This window comes from Apium graveolens, chromosome 10, assembly GCF_009905375.1.
Source record: "Apium graveolens cultivar Ventura chromosome 10, ASM990537v1, whole genome shotgun sequence".
Classification (NCBI taxonomy): domain Eukaryota; kingdom Viridiplantae; phylum Streptophyta; class Magnoliopsida; order Apiales; family Apiaceae; genus Apium; species Apium graveolens.
Genome location: NC_133656.1, coordinates 238,771,444 through 238,789,289, shown reverse-complemented (window position 1 = coordinate 238,789,289; position 17,846 = coordinate 238,771,444). Strand labels below are relative to the sequence as shown.

The 17,846-nt window shown below is 36.2% G+C and overlaps 3 protein-coding genes across 3 annotated transcripts; all 3 read left to right on the top strand.

Moving 5' to 3' along the window:
• The first annotated feature begins 590 nt into the window (after positions 1 to 590).
• LOC141689706 (nuclear transcription factor Y subunit C-2-like) lies at positions 591 to 2,074 on the top strand. The gene is made up of 2 exons (XM_074494061.1): positions 591 to 682; positions 1,019 to 2,074. Exon 2 carries the CDS (start codon positions 1,054 to 1,056, stop codon positions 1,921 to 1,923), a length of 870 nt encoding a protein of 289 aa, XP_074350162.1. The 5' UTR covers positions 591 to 682; positions 1,019 to 1,053; the 3' UTR covers positions 1,924 to 2,074.
• A 744-nt stretch (positions 2,075 to 2,818) lies between these two features.
• LOC141692132 (uncharacterized) lies at positions 2,819 to 6,653 on the top strand. The gene is made up of 5 exons (XM_074496871.1): positions 2,819 to 4,226; positions 4,322 to 5,558; positions 5,647 to 5,746; positions 5,855 to 6,014; positions 6,094 to 6,653. The coding sequence occupies exons 1-5, from the start codon at positions 2,936 to 2,938 to the stop codon at positions 6,651 to 6,653; spliced, it is 3,348 nt and encodes a 1,115-aa protein (XP_074352972.1). The 5' UTR covers positions 2,819 to 2,935.
• Positions 6,654 to 6,992: 339 nt separating this feature from the next.
• Positions 6,993 to 12,363, top strand: LOC141692131 (uncharacterized). The gene is made up of 7 exons (XM_074496870.1): positions 6,993 to 7,043; positions 7,788 to 8,065; positions 8,224 to 8,350; positions 8,489 to 8,821; positions 9,135 to 9,239; positions 11,529 to 12,017; positions 12,126 to 12,363. Exons 1-7 carry the CDS (start codon positions 6,993 to 6,995, stop codon positions 12,237 to 12,239), a joined length of 1,497 nt encoding a protein of 498 aa, XP_074352971.1. The 3' UTR covers positions 12,240 to 12,363.
• Positions 12,364 to 17,846: the final 5,483 nt, after the last annotated feature.

Below are 17,846 nucleotides of genomic sequence, written 5' to 3'. Positions count from 1 at the left end.
TATTTATTGAAATTGTTTTATAAATTAAAGTCAATTATACTACCTAAATTTGTTTTTATCAATATCAATAACATGAATATGTATTTGAAAATCAATTCTGTCTTGGTATATGTTTACATTGCATTAAATTTTTCAATATTTTTTATTAGACGAGAAATAATTTAATAAAATAAGATAAAATTAGAGTATTCTTATTATATTTCTAGGTATTTTACTAATTCTATAATGATAAAAATAATAAAAAACTAAATGTAAATGTAAATTTGTATTAATTCAAATTAAATTAATATATTTATTGAGCTATAATTTATATGTTATATGATGTCAAATTCACACAAGTATTTTATATCAATTCAAAGAAAGCTATTTTAATTTATATAAAAAACATGTCAGTTACACATTAAAATTGTGAAGAAGACACGTAGTTTTCTGCATGAAATTTTATCAAGACACATAGGTTTTTTAAGTTTTACACTGTATTACATGTTAAATTATGAACAAGACACGTAAGTTTTTAAATTTTACACGTATATTACGTGTTATTTCATGTATGGTCCATATTTTTTATTTAAGAAACACATGCCTTCCTTGTTCTTTCAAAAAATATATACAGCTTTCATGGTCTAGTTTCAGATGATATGTAACTTTTAATGGTCTAGTTTCTTTATGCTCAAATTGTCAGGTATGTTTATAGATCGAGAAACACTTACATGGTCATGTAGTAATACTGATATTTGCTAAATTTCTATGTTATTTAGAAGATCATACTTGGATATGTAGTAAAACCTTCAATTTTTTTTTGGTGGTTGTGCTTAATGTGTGATGAGTTAATTATTACTACTCTGCCTGAATGCTAACAAGTTTCCCAGTAAAGCTCTTTTCAATTTCAAAGCCCGATTTGTAACAAGTTTCAAGTTGATGATCATTCGATCTCACTAGTTTATGTAGAACATTTTCAAAATTTTATGCATCACTTCTTACAATTTACTAAAGTTTCACATTATTCATGATATGACAGGAGATACAAGTGAACACTTAGGAACTTGATTAATCATGGATGAATCTGAGGAGATCCCGCAACAAGAAAACATAAGTACTGGAAGTGCAGATCAAATGGCCAATGTTCCACCCCCCTTTACTGATACACCTGATGCTGTAGCTACCAACGTTAGTGTTCCAGTGATTTCGACAATGCAACCTCCACCTGTCTCCTCGTCTGATCAGCATCAGCTGGCAAATCAAGAAGCTCAAGCTCAGCATCTGCAATATGTACGAGAACGGCTTAGGCAATATTGGGCTAACCAAATGCAACAAATGAAGCCAGAAGATTTTAAGACGCATAGCCTCCCAATCTCTCCTATAACAAGGATAATGAAAGCCGATAAAGATGTTAAAATGATAGCGAAGGAGACTGCAGCTGTGTTTGCTAAAGCTTGCGAGATGTTTATACTTGATTTGACTTCACAGGCTTGGATCAACACTGAAGCAGATGGAAGAAGGATAGTTCAAAACAAAGATCTTGCTGCAGCAATTAGTAAGACAGATCTGTATGATTTTCTCGAAGACGTGATTCCAAGAGATCAGTTAAAGGAACAAATTTCCAAGGCCGCGAACTCAAGGCAACAAGTTCCTCAGCAGCATGGAGTTGGATCATCAAACGTTGGAGGTCAGCAACCTCCGGCATTTATGCCTTTGTATCAGTCAGGACCACAGAACCAGCAATCCTTTGTGCTCGGGCCTCACGCTCAGTATCAGCAGAACCTGAACCAGCCATCCACACCTTGGCCTCAGGCTCAGTACCAGCAGATTCAGCAGCAGCAGCCATCAATGCCTTGGCCTCAGACTCCGTCTCAGCAGAACCATCAGCAACCATTTATGCCTTGGCTTCAGGATGAGGATGAGATAACACTACAAGAAAATTAGGGTATTTTCAACCAATTAAATTCGACCGCGCGTAAATTCTACTATATTCGGTCGAATTTAGTAGGGGCGGCTAAATTCGACCGACATTCGGTCGAATTTAGCGGCGGTCGAAATAACCCGGTCGAATTTACGGTTATTTTCGACTAACTTCTCTTTTCGGTCGAGTTTAGCACGAGGGAAAAAAATGCGGGAACAATCCCGCCAAAAAAAAATTCCCGCGTAAAAAATTAGACCGAATTTGGTCGAATTTAATAAGTGGGATCGGCGGGAAAAATTGCCGCCCTTTAATTTAAAATTTTCAGTGGGCAGAAAATTTCCCTCTAAAAAATAAATTTGAATAGTTTCTGCTATTTTCGACCAACAACAGTCGAAATAATATAAATTCAACTGACCTTGGTGGAACGGAGATAAATTCGACCGTAGGCGGTTGAATATTCCTAAATTCGACTACAGTGGGAAGCATTTATTGACATACTAAATTCAACCGTGTCTGGTTGAATTAAATCTTGCTATATTCGACCAGCTGCGGTTGAATGTAAATAAATACGACTATAACTAGTAGCATAAATATAAATTCGACTGATTTTAGTGCGTTACTAAATTCGACCGCTTCTGGTGGAATTGACCCGTACTAAATTCGACCATTTCTGGTTGAATTAACCCGTGTTCATTTCGGAAACCCTACCCCTTTCTCCATTCCAGTAGCCGTTTTCTCCATTGTTTCTCCCTCCATACTTTCTCCCCATTTCACTACTTTTTTTGCTTTTCTACTAAAAATTACTTCTTCATGTGAGCATCTCAAATCTCAAGTAAGTGTAATTCTTTTACAGATTTTTGTTTTAAATAGCTTAATTGTGATAATCTTTATAAATTTGAGTAGATTAAATGTTTTTTCAAGAATAATGTGATTATTATTTGTTTATTTTTTGTTGACTAATATGGTATTTAATAATGAGATAATCTTAGTTTCCATAATTAAATTGGTAATTTATTTTTATTGATTATTTTGTAGATGACATCCGATCGTAGTTGGATTGGTCGTCATCGATTTAACGAGGCAAAATATTTAACGGAAGATTACAAAAATGGTGTGGATAATTTCATTAAATTTGCTATTGAAAATCTTGATCCCGAAGACAACGGTCTTATAAGATGTCCGTGCAAAAATTGTGGTAATGAGTACTACAAGTATCCTAGTACCGTGAAAGTTGATTTGTATCGACATGGTATTATGCAATGGTATACTAGATGGGATTGTCATGGGGAAAAAGATGTGTTGCGCAACGATGTTGGAACGAGTTTTGGCAATACTAGCTACAGAGATGATGATATGTATGATGCACATGATGATGATTTTGAGGATTGCGAAGATTTTGATGAAGAACCGAATGCAAAAGCAAAAGAATTTTACGAGATGGTAAATACCGCTTCCGAACCAATATATCCAAATAATGCCAATTTTACAACATTGGAGTTTGTAATGGAGTTGCTTCGTTGGAAAAATAGGCATAATTGTAGTAATAATGGTTTTGATGACTTGCTACACCTCATTGGATTAGTATTGCCTAATGATCATAAGTTGCCTGAGAAGTACTACACTGTACGAAAGATGATTAGAGGATTGAACATGGAGTATGAAAAGATTGATGCTTGTGAGAATGATTGCATGTTATTCTACAAGGAACACAGTGAGAAGACCAAGTGTGATATATGCAAAAGAGACCGCTACAAAGTGCAAAAAGATCCTAAAAAACAGAAGATCCCGCGTAAGATCTTGCGTTATTTTCCTATTACCACGAGATTGCAGCGTTTATTCATGGCTGAGAAAACTGCAAAATGTATGAGATGGCATCATGATAGAGTTGTTGTTGAAGGTCAATTAAGTCACCCAGCAGATGGAGATGAATGGAAACAATTTGATCGTAGATTTACACGATTTTCAAAGGAGATTAGAAATGTTAGACTCGGACTCTCTACTGATGGATTTGATCCCTTTCGCGATGCTCATGCCAAGGAGTATACTGTATGGCCTGTGGTGATTGTTGTGTATAATCTTCCCCCCTCTATGTGTACTAAGGCTCCATACATGTTCATGCCTCTTCTTATTCCCGGACCAACGGATCCTACAAAAGACTTACATGTTTATCTTAGACCGCTAATTGATGAGTTGAAATTATTGTGGCATACTGGGGTGGAAACATATGACATATATTCACGTACAAATTTTATGATGAAGGCTGCACTTTTATGGACAATTAGTGACTTTCCTGCACTTGCCATGCTGAGTGGGTGGTCCACTAAGGGTATGTGTTTTATATTATAAACACACACATGTGCACATATATATATATATAATTTCACATATGTTTATTTATTGAGTTTTTCACATATGTTTTAGGTAAGTTGGCATGTCCAGTTTGCATGGGAGAGGTAAAAGCTAAACAACTCAAACATGGTGGTAAATCTACTTTTTATGGCACTGCTCGGTATTTTTTGGAAGCAGATGATCCCCTGAGAAGGAGTACAAGGTTTGGAATTATTGAGACCCGATCAGTCTGCGCTCGACATTCAGGATCTTTTGCAAAGACCATGTGCGAGCAGATACAATTCCCCCCTCCAGGAAAGTCAACAAAGAGAAAACCAAGGGATTATGGTGTGACACATAATTGGACTCACAGTTCTCCATTTTTTGAGCTTCCATATTGGGAGACACTTAGCCTTCGTCACAACATTGACATTATGCACACTGAAAAAAATATCTTTGACAACATATTCTACACAATTCTTGATGATGGAAAGAAGTCCAAAGATAACACAAAAGCGAGGAAAGATTGTAAAGAATTAAGTGTGCATCGTGATTTGTGGATTCAAGATGATGGTACGGAACCACATGCGCCATACGCTCTTTCCAAAGAACAAATTCATAAGTTGTTCAAGTGGATTGAAGAATTACAACTTCCAGATGGGTATGCCTCAAATATATCAAGGTGCGTAAATTGGAAAAAAAATTGCATTCGCGGGATGAAATCACATGACTGTCACGTCTTCATGCAAAAGTTGTTGCCTATCGTTTGTCGTGACTTACTTCCGAAACATGTAGCTGATCCTATTATTGAGTTATGCAACTTCTTTCAAGATTTATGCTCGTCAAATCTCAAATACTCAGATTTGGAAAAAATGGAGAAAGATATAGTGAGAATAATGTCAAAACTTGAAACTGTCTTCATTCCAGGGTTTTTTGATCCGATGGAGCACTTGCCACTCCATTTAGCTACTGAGTGTAAGTTAGGGGGTCCGGCTAATGGGCGTTGGATGTATTTTGTTGAGAGATACTTGCATAACCTGAAATTGAAAGTTGGAAACAAAGCTCGAGCAGAAGGTTCCATGGCACAACGCTATATTGAGGAGGAAAGTGTACACTTTTGCTCAGTATTTTTTGATTCAAAAGTTGTGTATGGTCAGTTACGTCGGAATGAGGCACCTCGAAAGTTTCATGATGTCGAATTGTTAGAAGTTTATACATATCCGACACATCCTAGTCTACGAAGTAGAGATAGAATCTTGAATGGTGATGAACATGAACTTGTGGCATACTATGTTCTTATTAATTCGCCGGAAGTTGGAAAGTACTTGCGGTAAGATTTTTCTAAACCCTCTTTACTTCAAAAATTAAGAATTGAGTTTACAACTTAATTTTTCTTATTTTTGAACAAAAAAATGTAGTGGATTCCAGAAGTTAGTGCAACAACATTACCCCCTTCTCAATGACGCCGAAAAAGAACAATACCAAAAAGAAAAATTTAAAGATTGGTTTGAAAGAAGGGTATGTGTTTTGATTTATATATAAACACCTATACACATATTATATATATTTCTCATGCAATCTTTAAATTTATTCTTATATTTATGTATCATGTCACACATGTTTTAGGTACAAGATGATGAAGAGCTCAAAAAGAAATTTCTAGACCTAATAAGAGGTCCGATGTTTAAAGTGGAGTCTGATAAAGCATGCAAATGCAATGGTTACAAATTTAGTTGCGCAAAGGATAAGGAGCTCACTTCACCAAATTCCGGTGTAGTTGTCATCGGTGAGACTTTTACTCATAATATTTGAAACATACTTTTTCTTTATCTTTTAATCCAAATTTTAAACAATTATAATTATAGGGACTTCTTACAATGAAAGTTATGGAAACTATTACGGAAGGGTGGAAGAAATTTTAAAACTCTTCTATCATAATGGACATCAAGTGATTGTCTTCAAGTGTCATTGGTTTGATCATACGACACATGTCAAAGTTGATAGACATCGGATGACTACCGTGGATGTCAAATCAAAACTAAATGCCGACGACGTATTTGTGTTGGCTAGCCAAGCTCATCAAGTGTACTATGCACCAAATATTTTAAATACAAAATCATCATGGTACACGGTTCTAACAACAAAGAGTCGACAAGTTGATGAAAGTGTGTCAACCAAGGAAAATATCAAAATCATCGATAATGCTTTACAAAATGAAGTGTCAAATGCTTCATCTTCCCATGTCGAAAGTGTTACTATTCGTGATCCTTCAAATTTTTTTGTTGATTTAAGGATGTTTGAAAATGACTACTCGATACATCATGATGATGAAGAAGAAAGTAAAAACGATATGGAAGCCGAAGATGAAGACGAAGAAAATGGAACGGAAAATAATGAATTTAGTGATGATGATGACTTGGTGTAATTCATTATTTTTAATAAAATTTGTATCAAAACAATTGCTACTTTATTTATAATTTTTAAATTTGAAATTTAATTAAATGTTTGTAAATTTTTGTAAAGTGGATGATAGTGTTTGTATTTTGGTTGATAACAGGAGGTTTTATACAGAAGCTTAACTGGGAGAACACTCTGATTCATTTTTTTCAACCAAACAAGGTCTTATTGCACGACACGGCTAAATTCGACTATTATTAGCCGACTTAGTTTTTAGGTATATACTATATTTACCCCCAAAATTTCATTTACATCGTTTCCCCTCTTTCTCTTCTTTCTTTCGCGGCGCAGCTAGGGTTTACAAACGATGGCTGAAAGCTCAAATCAGAGGCTGAAATTGGCGAGGCTAAGTACACAGGTGTTCTTTCTCTCTCTCTCTCTCCCACTCTCTCTCTGACTGTTTGTGTGTCTCTCGGACTGTATATATGTGTCACTTTGTTGCTGTTATCTTTGAAAGAACCCCAAATTAGTATCTGTGTATAGTCAACATATACAGAACATCTGTGTATAGTCAAAGCTGTGGTGGTTGACTCTGTTTTGGCTGCTCAAAAGGCCTTTATTTGTTTTATTAATTGTTGATTTTGGTTTAGTTGTTGTGGTTTTCGAATCTTTCGTGTGGTTTTAATTGTGATTTCTTTTATGGCCATGTGTGATTTAGTAATTTTGGGTGTTTATTTAAAGTGATTCTGTTAGCAGATATGTAACTGTTTTAGGGCAGACTAAAGATTTGTCAACAACTTTAGGAGTAACTTGTGATTGTTAGTCTGAATTACTGTTATTTGTCTGAAATGTTTTGCTTATATTAATTTCTCTCACCAAGACGGGATCTGCAATATACAGAATTTGTACCTTACCAAGTGCAAAGGTGAAAGTTTTTCCTACATTGTTGATTTACTAATATGAGTATTTGACAAAGGTGTTAACTTGTGATTGTTGATTTTCTGAATACTTTCCAATTTGCTTTTGAGTTGCTTGTGTTTAAGAAAGGAACGAGCCCTGAAAACTGACACTAGTATCTATTAGTCTGAATGTTCACTATATTTTTTTTATGCTATAAGACGAGTTAACATGAGATCCTTGTTCCATTGTTATTTTTTTATAGGTGACATGGTCAGGCCCGAATTCGAAGAAGGGTATTGGAGACAAGGGTAAGGGAAACAAGAGGGTCAGGACCAATGAATGGGATGGTGAAGGGCAAAATGTTAGTGCTGAAGAGAGTGATGCAGAAGGGTCCTACAATCTGGAAGAATATATTGAAAAATGTAGTAAGCAGAAAATTATATATGAGAGGAAAAGGCGAAGCTGTAGTGATGGGGGTTACAACACAAAACCAGCTCCAGACGCGAAGCCAACACTTCATTTGCTTAAGAATGGAAAAGGGTATTCCTCTCATTTCTCCGTTTTAAATTAATATCTACTTAAATAGTACACCTGAACTAACTCCCTGGAATAACCTATATGGTGACCTAAATATTAGACCTGAACTAAATCATCTCTGTTGTTAATTTATTTCTTTTTTCTTATTACTTTTTTTACAGGTTCATGGAGTCTAAACCCAAGCACCTTTTGAGCTACATTGTGAAGATTAGATTTGATGATAAAACCATTGATACAAAGGGTGCTCAAAGGGAAGCTTTTTTAGATGGTTGTATCGAAGAGTTTAAAGTAAGTAATAACTTGTGTTTTTTTAATTCTCTCATTTCTAGTACTTCCTGTCTTGTGAACCGTTTTACAAAAGAGCACTATGGAACATAGGGGCTCTTAACTCTATTCAAGTAACACTCCGCGTGGTCTGATTTGCAGGAATATTATAACTATCCCAAGGGTTGTGGACCAGAAACAGGAGATAGAGTTGTGAGAGCACAATTAAAGAAAAATTGGAAGCATATCATTAATCCAGAGAAGGCACGACTGATGGCGCATGTGAATGAATTATTGAAGAGTGGATATCGTGAAGAAGAAATTGATATTAAAGAGTTAAAGCCACATTACTTCTCTCAGCGAGCGTGGAATTCTCTCTGTGCTTATTGGGGAACACCCCGATTTGAAACGAGGTCCAAAAATGGAAAAAGGGCCAGAAAGATGGTGGAATTTACATCCCGTACCGGGGCCAAATCATTTGATCAAAGACGGGAGGTATGATTTAGTTGACTCGTAGTATATGATAATTAGATATCAGATTGAATAACTGCATCCTATGTCCTACACTGCATGAAATATTATATCCCTACAAAATATATTACTTAATTTAAAAAGAAGGGGAAACATATAACATATACTACGTGATACTAACTGCTTAGTTGATTTATTTGTACTGAAATTGACGTTGCAACTTTGATTTATTTAATATTGGTTTGTTATATCAACTATAAGATGATTATGACCTAGGTTTTTGTAATATTAGCTTATTTATCTACATCATCTGATGGGGTTTTTACCTATCTTAAAGGAAATAGATGCTGAAAGAGAGGCAAGGGGCGAAGATCCAATTGGTGAAGAGGAATTCCTGGGTACTGTTTACGATCCTAGTGAACCAGTTGTGAAAAACCTCCAGGTTTCCTCCCATTTTACTAGATGTATTTATTTTACTAGATGTGTTGAATATTGGTATATATTGATATGTTATGCTTGCCGTGTATTCGGTCAAATATCATCTTATTTGCGTAAATTATAAAGAAAAAACAAGTAAATATACAGTGATAATAATCTTAATCATCTTTTTTGCGTTAGGTGTGGTTTCTTAAGTATATTTAATCAGGACTATTATTGTTCGTTTGCGTTAGGTGTGGCTGAAATATTACCTGTGAACTAACCAGACAAAGTATGTACACTAGTATGTCCTACCTTTGCAGACTGTTATAAAATGTTCATTGAATTTATTAAAAAAAAATCACAAGTGGGCTGAAGACAATGCAAATAATGGCGTTAGAATTTGTTTGGGCAGTAGAAAGTTGCAGAAAAAGAACATAAAGAGGATGGTGCAATGAATTGTAAAGCATTTAGACTTAAAAATATTTTAACTATAAGAATATATTTATAGGCTTAATGTGTAAATTACTGAGGGTAATGTTCATTCTCAGCTAAAGGGTCATGAGATCTTGTAATTATGTGTATTTACTGTTATCAATCTTGTACGATAAAGACATTGTTATATATATATATTGAATATATAACTACTTCACAAAAACATTGTTAATTCTTAAATCACATAAGCATATGAGAATTAACAATTAAATTAGGAGAAGGGTTTGAGAAAACAAACAGAGATTGGATTTAATCTCGAGTCCAGAAAACTGTCTCCTTAAAGCAGTTTCGCCTCGCACCATCCGTGTTTAGCGACCTGCTTCCCAGGATAAAACGAGATACTAGTATAATCGATAGATCGAATATACTCTCAGCGAACTTGAACTGAGCCCGAGAACTATCACCGGAATATTGGAAAAATTTAATACTAAAGAGACCGAGAATGAAAGAGATGACTCTTATTTCCTCGACTTAATAAAACTGGTGCCCTAAGACTCTATTTATAAAGAGAGGCTTGAAAGGACTTGTTTTTCTTTTCGATGTGGTACATGGTATTTATAAGAAAAATTAAGGAATAGGTTTGTGCTACTCTCGATGTGGTACAAAACCACTTTTCATATTAAAAGGTAAAACTTTGGAACATCAGTTCTCATTCACCTTTTACTCATTTTGAGCGTGTTAATATGCGTTGGAATCCCCTCGAAGAGAAGAATACGTTCCAATAAATACACACCACTAACACATAATGTGTCTCACTCATATAGAGTCTCAAAATGATTCACAACTTAGTCTAAAATACTAAGTTTGTCCAACATTTACAACATATATCAGTGGGGCATCAGGGGGAACTTTGAGGGGAAAGAGTCAAAAGACTGCCACATGCATCTCTGCTTAGGCACCATACTCTGCTTTGACCAGTTGTTCCGGTCATTAAACTCGTTCTGTGTTCATCGTCCCAGGACTCATATTTGCTATACTTGATTGTATTTGGTTCATGAAACTGGCCATCTACAATATTCATCTGATTGATGAGAGAGTGTCTTAATTTCAGACTCGGCATCCTCTTATCACTTCTGTTAAGGTTTACTCCGGGAAAGTTGCATGTTGCAACAGGGGAATTCGGATTACTTAAAACTTCTTCCTGCAGAATATCTCCTATCCTAGAGAGTATGCTGAATGCTAAGTTTGCAAGAACCCGAGAATAAGCTTCTAGGATTGACTGGCCAACATCCTATAAACATGCAAACACATTGTTGTGCCTTAAGTATTAGACCCTCTGAATTATTTGTTCCTTGCATCTTGCCTCCATATATGTAGTTCGTAGTCTGAAACTGGGTCTTGGTTAAAACTTAAAATTCACAATACAGTTTGATCATCCCTTCTTGGTTGTGCCATTTTTGGTGTTATGCTCTATCAACACTTGAATTTTATGGTTGATCTTTTATCTTTTACAGATGTAGTGATATCTTGATAAGCAGATTAATTGTGTATTAGATATGTCTGCGACCTTTTTGTATGTTACATGTGCATGAAAGTTTTTTTTTTGGGGGGGGATGATGATGAAGAATATCAATTTTGATCAAGCATTAAGTAAACAGTTTGTGGTTAATTTTTACTACCAATAAAATGTGAGATACATATAATAGTTTGTGGTAATAATTAACTGCTTTATGCAATTGTGACATAAAGTTGAGCGATTTTGTAATGATCACTATGCTATTTACAGTGAACATGAATCCTTATGCCCCATTAAAATATGTACAATATTATGTTATTGCAATTCGGGGTTAGGTTTGATTCGAAGTATTGCATATTTCAGGAAAAAATGAAAACTTTGCTTGCTGCTAAAGCTGAATCACCTGAGTTGTCATCTGGTGATCAACCGCCATCCCCTCGAACCAGAAAAGAAATTCGGAGGAAGAAAGAACTTGAAGTGTTGATTCAAGCTAAGCCTCCGAACAAGGGGATCGTCTTTCTTCATCCCCGTGAAACACTGCCAGAGCTTATTGGAGCAGAGAAAGCATCACAGTGGATCAGCAGAGAAATGTCTAGAAATTCTCAAGTTCGAGCTAGTGTTCCAGATGAGATTTGTTTGAGGATGGTAAAGATTTTAGATGAAATGAAGGAGATGGTCCAGTCCTTGCCTATGCGTGAAGTGAAACAATCTGTTTTGGATGAAAATGTGCGTAACTTAGCTGCTGCTGCATTTTCGGACCCAAGTCAACATGTATTGCAGGCATATTATGCACAGGCAGCTAACAGTTTGCTTCCTCTAGTGTTGAAGGACAATGATAAAATCATTGCGGAGGTATAATTTTACAGTGGTTATGTCGTATAATTTTACAGTGGTTATGTAACATAATTTTCCAGTGGTTCTGATATGAAACAGTTTTTTAATAATTGCATTATTTTCCAGGAGAGTCTAGTAGAGAAGGATACTGCGGTGGACGGCACAAAGGTTGTGAAGGTGGATGACATGGACGACTTTGAAAATGAAGATCCACTCGCACATATGTATCCTCTCCTTTAGGCCTTACTGCCTTATTTTGGACTTATCTTTTGCAAAATTCAGTTCAAGCATGTAATGAAAAATATTAAGCGGTGTATGTAATGAAAAGTACTGGGATGAATTAGCGGTGTATGTAATGAAAAATACCGGGATAATTTAACACTTTTCTTTATTAATTGTAATTTTACTAATGGTTACATGTTTGTATTTTTATCATTTTTGAATGCTTACTTGGGGATTATAATTGCAAAATGAGATGTGAGTGGTATTATTATAAATAGGTAGCAAATTTGTAAATTGCATATTTAATTTGATTGGAAAGCAATTAAAGCTTTAGCATGTTAAATACGACTGAACTTAGACTAATATAGCTTGAAAAAAAATCTGGTATATTATATTCGACCAGAAAAAGTAAATTTTATAGCTAAAATCAACCAAAGCTGGTCGGATTTTTAATGACAATATGTGGTCGAATATAGTGTGTGACCATATCAGGTCGAATTTATATTTAACCAAAGATAGTCGAATTTGGTATCCGACTATATTAGGTCGAATTTAGGTACGACCAGATTTGGTTGAATTTAGTATTTTGGCGGGATTTTTGATTTTTTTTGAAAATAATTTGAAATTTCATTCAAAAAATTGCAAAATAAATTAACACAAAAAACAGTCGAATTTAGTTAGTCGAATTTAGGGTGGTCGAATTTAGTCGGTCGAATTTAGGGCGGTCGAATTTAGATAAATTCGACCGGATTTGTCATTTTCGACCAGCCTCTGTTCGACCAACACAATGCCGGTCGAATTGAGCTAAATTCGACCAAAAATGGTCGAATTTAGCTAAATTCGACTGAAAAAATTCGGTCGAATTTAGCCGAACTTCTTGTAGTGTAATCCCGGACCAGGAGAATACACTGCAAGCATTTCTGTCTTCGCCTCAGGATGAGGATGTGTTAATCCCGGACCAGGAGAATCCAGGGCAAACATTTCCTTCTTCGCCTCAGGATGAGCTGCTCCCGGACCAGCATCTAAACAATAATTAATAAACGATAATTAATTAATAATGTCAGGACTTAATATGGAATAATAAATCTACTTGCGTGGGAAAGTAGAGTTAGACAGAAACTGTGTTCCTAATATGGTTGGAGTTGTTTAAGTTCATATGTTATTCCCTGCAATTTCCTTTGTTGTTATCTGTACTGTTACCATTGTACCGTTACATCAGTAAAACGTCAAATTCTGTCTTTCATCTTCTTTTATGGGATAATATTTTACAAAACTGAAATTATTTTTAAAAAATTAATGTCAGTTTCTCTTTAGAAACTGCAAAAGTGATGCAACAATACAGCCCTTTGTGTTCCACGTAGTTCACAAGAGCGCTCCACGTATGTGTATACGTGGAGGCGTAAAACAAGTTTGAGTGACACGTGCTACTCATGCAGCTACTATTTATTTCTTGCTCTCTTCTCCTCCATCTTCAGAACTTGAACTCACTTCTTCCAGTGTTTCTTAGTTTCTGGTATACTTTTCTAATTCTTCTCTTTTCTTTGAACAATATCTTTAAATTGATTTTGATTTTGTTAACTATAGCAGCTGAATTGTATCTAGAGACTATTTATGATGTATGTGTACTTTACTTGATTACATTTTATGTGCATATGCTAAAAATTGATGAGAGATCCATATCAGACCAGACAGGATCTCCCGTAAACTCGACTGGACTCGACTCGACTCGTTGTGGTTGTGTTAATGTTAATATAGTTGCGTTAACGTTTAACGTGTGTTGATTAATGCTTTTATATTTGTGACAATACTCATTATTATCTCAATCTTGACAACAGTTTTAAGGTTTCACCATGGACCACTCGGAACAAAGTCAGGAACAGCAGCATGTCAGTAACGGTGCAGGCCAAATCTCCAATGGTACCCTCGCATATGCTCAGGCACCCTTTGTACCTACCAGCTCTCTTAATAATATTCCGGTCTCAATGCCCACTTATCCTCGAGGAGCATTTCCATCTCAACACCAGCTCGCGGAAGCTCAGCATTTACAACAGCAGCAGCAGCGGATCAAAACATTCTGGGACAAGCAAATGAAAGAAGCTGAGCAAGCCACTGACTTCAAGAACCATGTGCTGCCACTTGCACGAATCAAGAAAATAATGAAAGCTGATGAAGATGTGAGAATGATATCTGTTGAAAAACTCACTAACAAGTATAGCAACATAGAGGCAAGTGTATAAAGAATTTAACAAGTTTAGGCCAAGACCACAGTTAACAAAACAAAACATGCAGGTAAACAAAATCAGTAACTGAAATAACGAAGAGAGAAAGAAAGATGTACCCGAAACCATAGCTTTCAACAGTGACTGAAATAAAGGTTTACAGATACAAAAATGCCAAGAAAATAATCACAGCTGAGTCACCAGGCCTTGCTCGAAGTCCTGGCTGCTCTTGAAGAGATTATTGCCCCCTACCTGCTGCGTTTGGGATGTGCGCAATATCTCCACCAGGATAAAACAGCTCGGAGTTTATGTTAACAGCAGCAACAAAACCTCCACTTCGACCAGCACCTCAGTCACCGGAAAATATCAGCACTTCAGGACTTATGGGAGAGAAATGCAGAGAGGTTGAAGAGAAGAGATCAGAATGTAGTGTATTGTATTCATTCAGTTTAGCCTCTATTTATAGGAGAGGAAAAATGAAACTGACCACACACTTAATGTCTGAATTAAACTGCTCCATTAATGAAAAAATCAAAACTGATCAGATTTTGAATTCATAAATGAAAAAATCAAAACTGAACAGCTTTTGAATTTAAATTATTTGTAACAGCTTTTCACATTAACACCCACATTATTATCAGAACTTAAGTTAAATTCTGATTCGACTCATCAGTACTTAAGTTCTGATTCGACTCATCAGTACTTAAGTTCTGATTCTGATATCAGAACTTATTAAGTTCTGATTTTATTCATCAGTTCTTAAGTTCTGATTCTTATATCAGAACTTGTTACAGATCAGATTATTTGCAGGACTTAGCCTATTTCAGTACCCAGCCCAATAATCCAGTCACCGATAAATAAATTTGAATTAAAATAATTCTCAAATAAATAAAATCCTCGCCCAGGTCGCCTCGCGTACGCGAGACGCCGAGACATTCGCCCAAATCGCCCTTCGACCCGACCCGGTCCGGTCCGGTGCGGTGCGATGCGTGGCGGGGCGGGGCGCGCGTGTGTGTGTGTGCGCGTGAAGCACACAACAACACAATGGACCATCACACACCTTAGTAGTTGTATACTACTCATGTGGGTAACACCATATAAAGCACACAACCCCCTTTATTTATTTCAATGTGGGACAAACATTCTCAAATTTTCCAAGCTTTTCCAAGCTACTTTCATCTCTCATTTCATATGGATTTCATTAAGAAAATTCTTAAAACCATACATGAAAATTTAAGTTCAAATATCATTGAACAATTTCCAATCATTAGATTTTAGGATTAACATCAAGAACATAATTAAATTAAGCTCTAAAATCCTAATTTTCTAACAATCCCCCACAAATCCATACAGAAATGTGATCAATTTCCCATCATGACTTGTTTTTCAGAGTCGGTACCCTTCCGGGTTTGAACCCTCCTAATTCCTCTACTTCAATGGCTATCGGACTCAGATGGAATGTTTCACCTTGAATCTTAATCCGTTTAGTATAACCATATTCCATAGACGACGACAAGTCAAAGGTTATGGTGCCAATCTACGGCTTTGAGACATTAATGGTCATGTCTCGATCCTGTTCGTCGAATGCTTCAAGGATTAACCCTATCCTCTAATTGCGACCACACAATTACATTCGCTTAGCTGGGCATCTCCAGAGATATACTGCCTCTATCTCGTCAAATGACTTGATCCCATTCAGAGTTTTAACACTCTTGCTTTTCTGGCAGTGTCAGTACCTTCTAGGTTTACAGGGGATAGATACAGATACTATGGTATCATCTATGTAGCAAAGGTACTACCAACTCATCCTTACAGCTTGTTATTACCCATTGAATACACTTCAAGGGATCTCCTCTCATGTGTATTGGGTTCCCACTGTTGATGAATTATGATGGGTTGACAATCCCATCCCCAACCTTGACTTAAGGACCACTGCAGGTTCCAGTCCTTTAGTAAGAGGATCAGCTATATTATTCTGAGTTCCTATGAACTCTATAGCTATGATCCTATCAGTCACTAAACCCCTTATAGACTTGAGTCTAACTTGGATGTGTCTCTTAGTTTTAGCATTATGCTTTTTACTGCTAATCTTGTCGATAGTTGTTCGACTATCACAGTGAATAGCAATAGCAGGAAGCGGTCTGCTTACTACAGGTATTGCAGACATAAGTCCATGTAACCATTCAGCCTCCGTCCCTGTGGCATCAAGTGCACACAACTCAGCCTCAAAAGTAGACCGAGTAACAATAGTCTGTCTACTTGACTTCCAGGATATTGCTCCACCAGCCAAGGTGAACACGTATCCAGTCACTCCATTGGAACCAGACTTCTTAGCTATCCAACTTGCATCACTGTACCCTTCAAGCACACCAGGAAATCTCCTGTAGTGTAAACTAAGGTACATTGTGCCTTTTAGATATCTAAGTACTCTATCAAGAGCATCCCAATGAGTTCTGTTTGGACAGCTTGTATATCTCGCCAATTTAGACACAGAATATGAAATATCTGGTCTAGTACAGTTAGCAAGATACTGCAAGCTCCCAATAATCTGAGAATACCTTAACTGAGACACAGGCACTCCTGAAGTATTCTTGACAAGGGCAACTTTCGAATCATAAGGTGTACTAGCGATTCTACACTGTGAATAACCATATTTCTCAAGTATAGATTTCTCTATATAATGAGATTGAGTCAAGGTTATTCCTTCAGTGGACTGAATCAATTTGATTCCAAGAATCACACTTGCCTCACCCATATCCTTCATTTCAAAATGCCTTTTCAAGAATTCTTTAGTCTCATTAATAATCTCAATATTGGTTCCAAACAGTAAAATGTCATCCACATATAGGCACAAAATAACACACTCATTACCTTTAACTTTAGTGTAGACACACTTATCACTTTCATTAATCTTATAACTGAAAGGCAATATAGTTTCATCAAACTTTTTATGCCAATCTCTGGGAGCTTGTTTTAAGCCATAGATGGACTTGATCAACTTACATACTTTCCTTTCATTGCCTGATGCAACAAATCCATCAGGCTGATCCATATAAATCTCTTCCTCAAGTTCACCATGAAGAAAAGCCGTCTTTACATCCATCTGATGGATGATAAGACCATGGACTGAAGCCAATGCTATAAGCATTCGGATTGTTACCATTCTTGCAACTGGAGAGTATGTATCAAAATAATCAATTCCTTCCTTTTGCTTAAAACCCTTAGCTACCAGTCTAGCTTTGTACTTATCTATTGAGCCGTCAGGGTTCAACTTCCTTTTAAAGACCCATTTGCACCCAATAGTAGAACACCCAGGAGGGAGATCAACCAACTCCCATGTTCCATTGGAAACAATAGAGTCAATTTCACTCTTGACAGCGCCCTTCCAGTGCCTTGACTCAGAAGA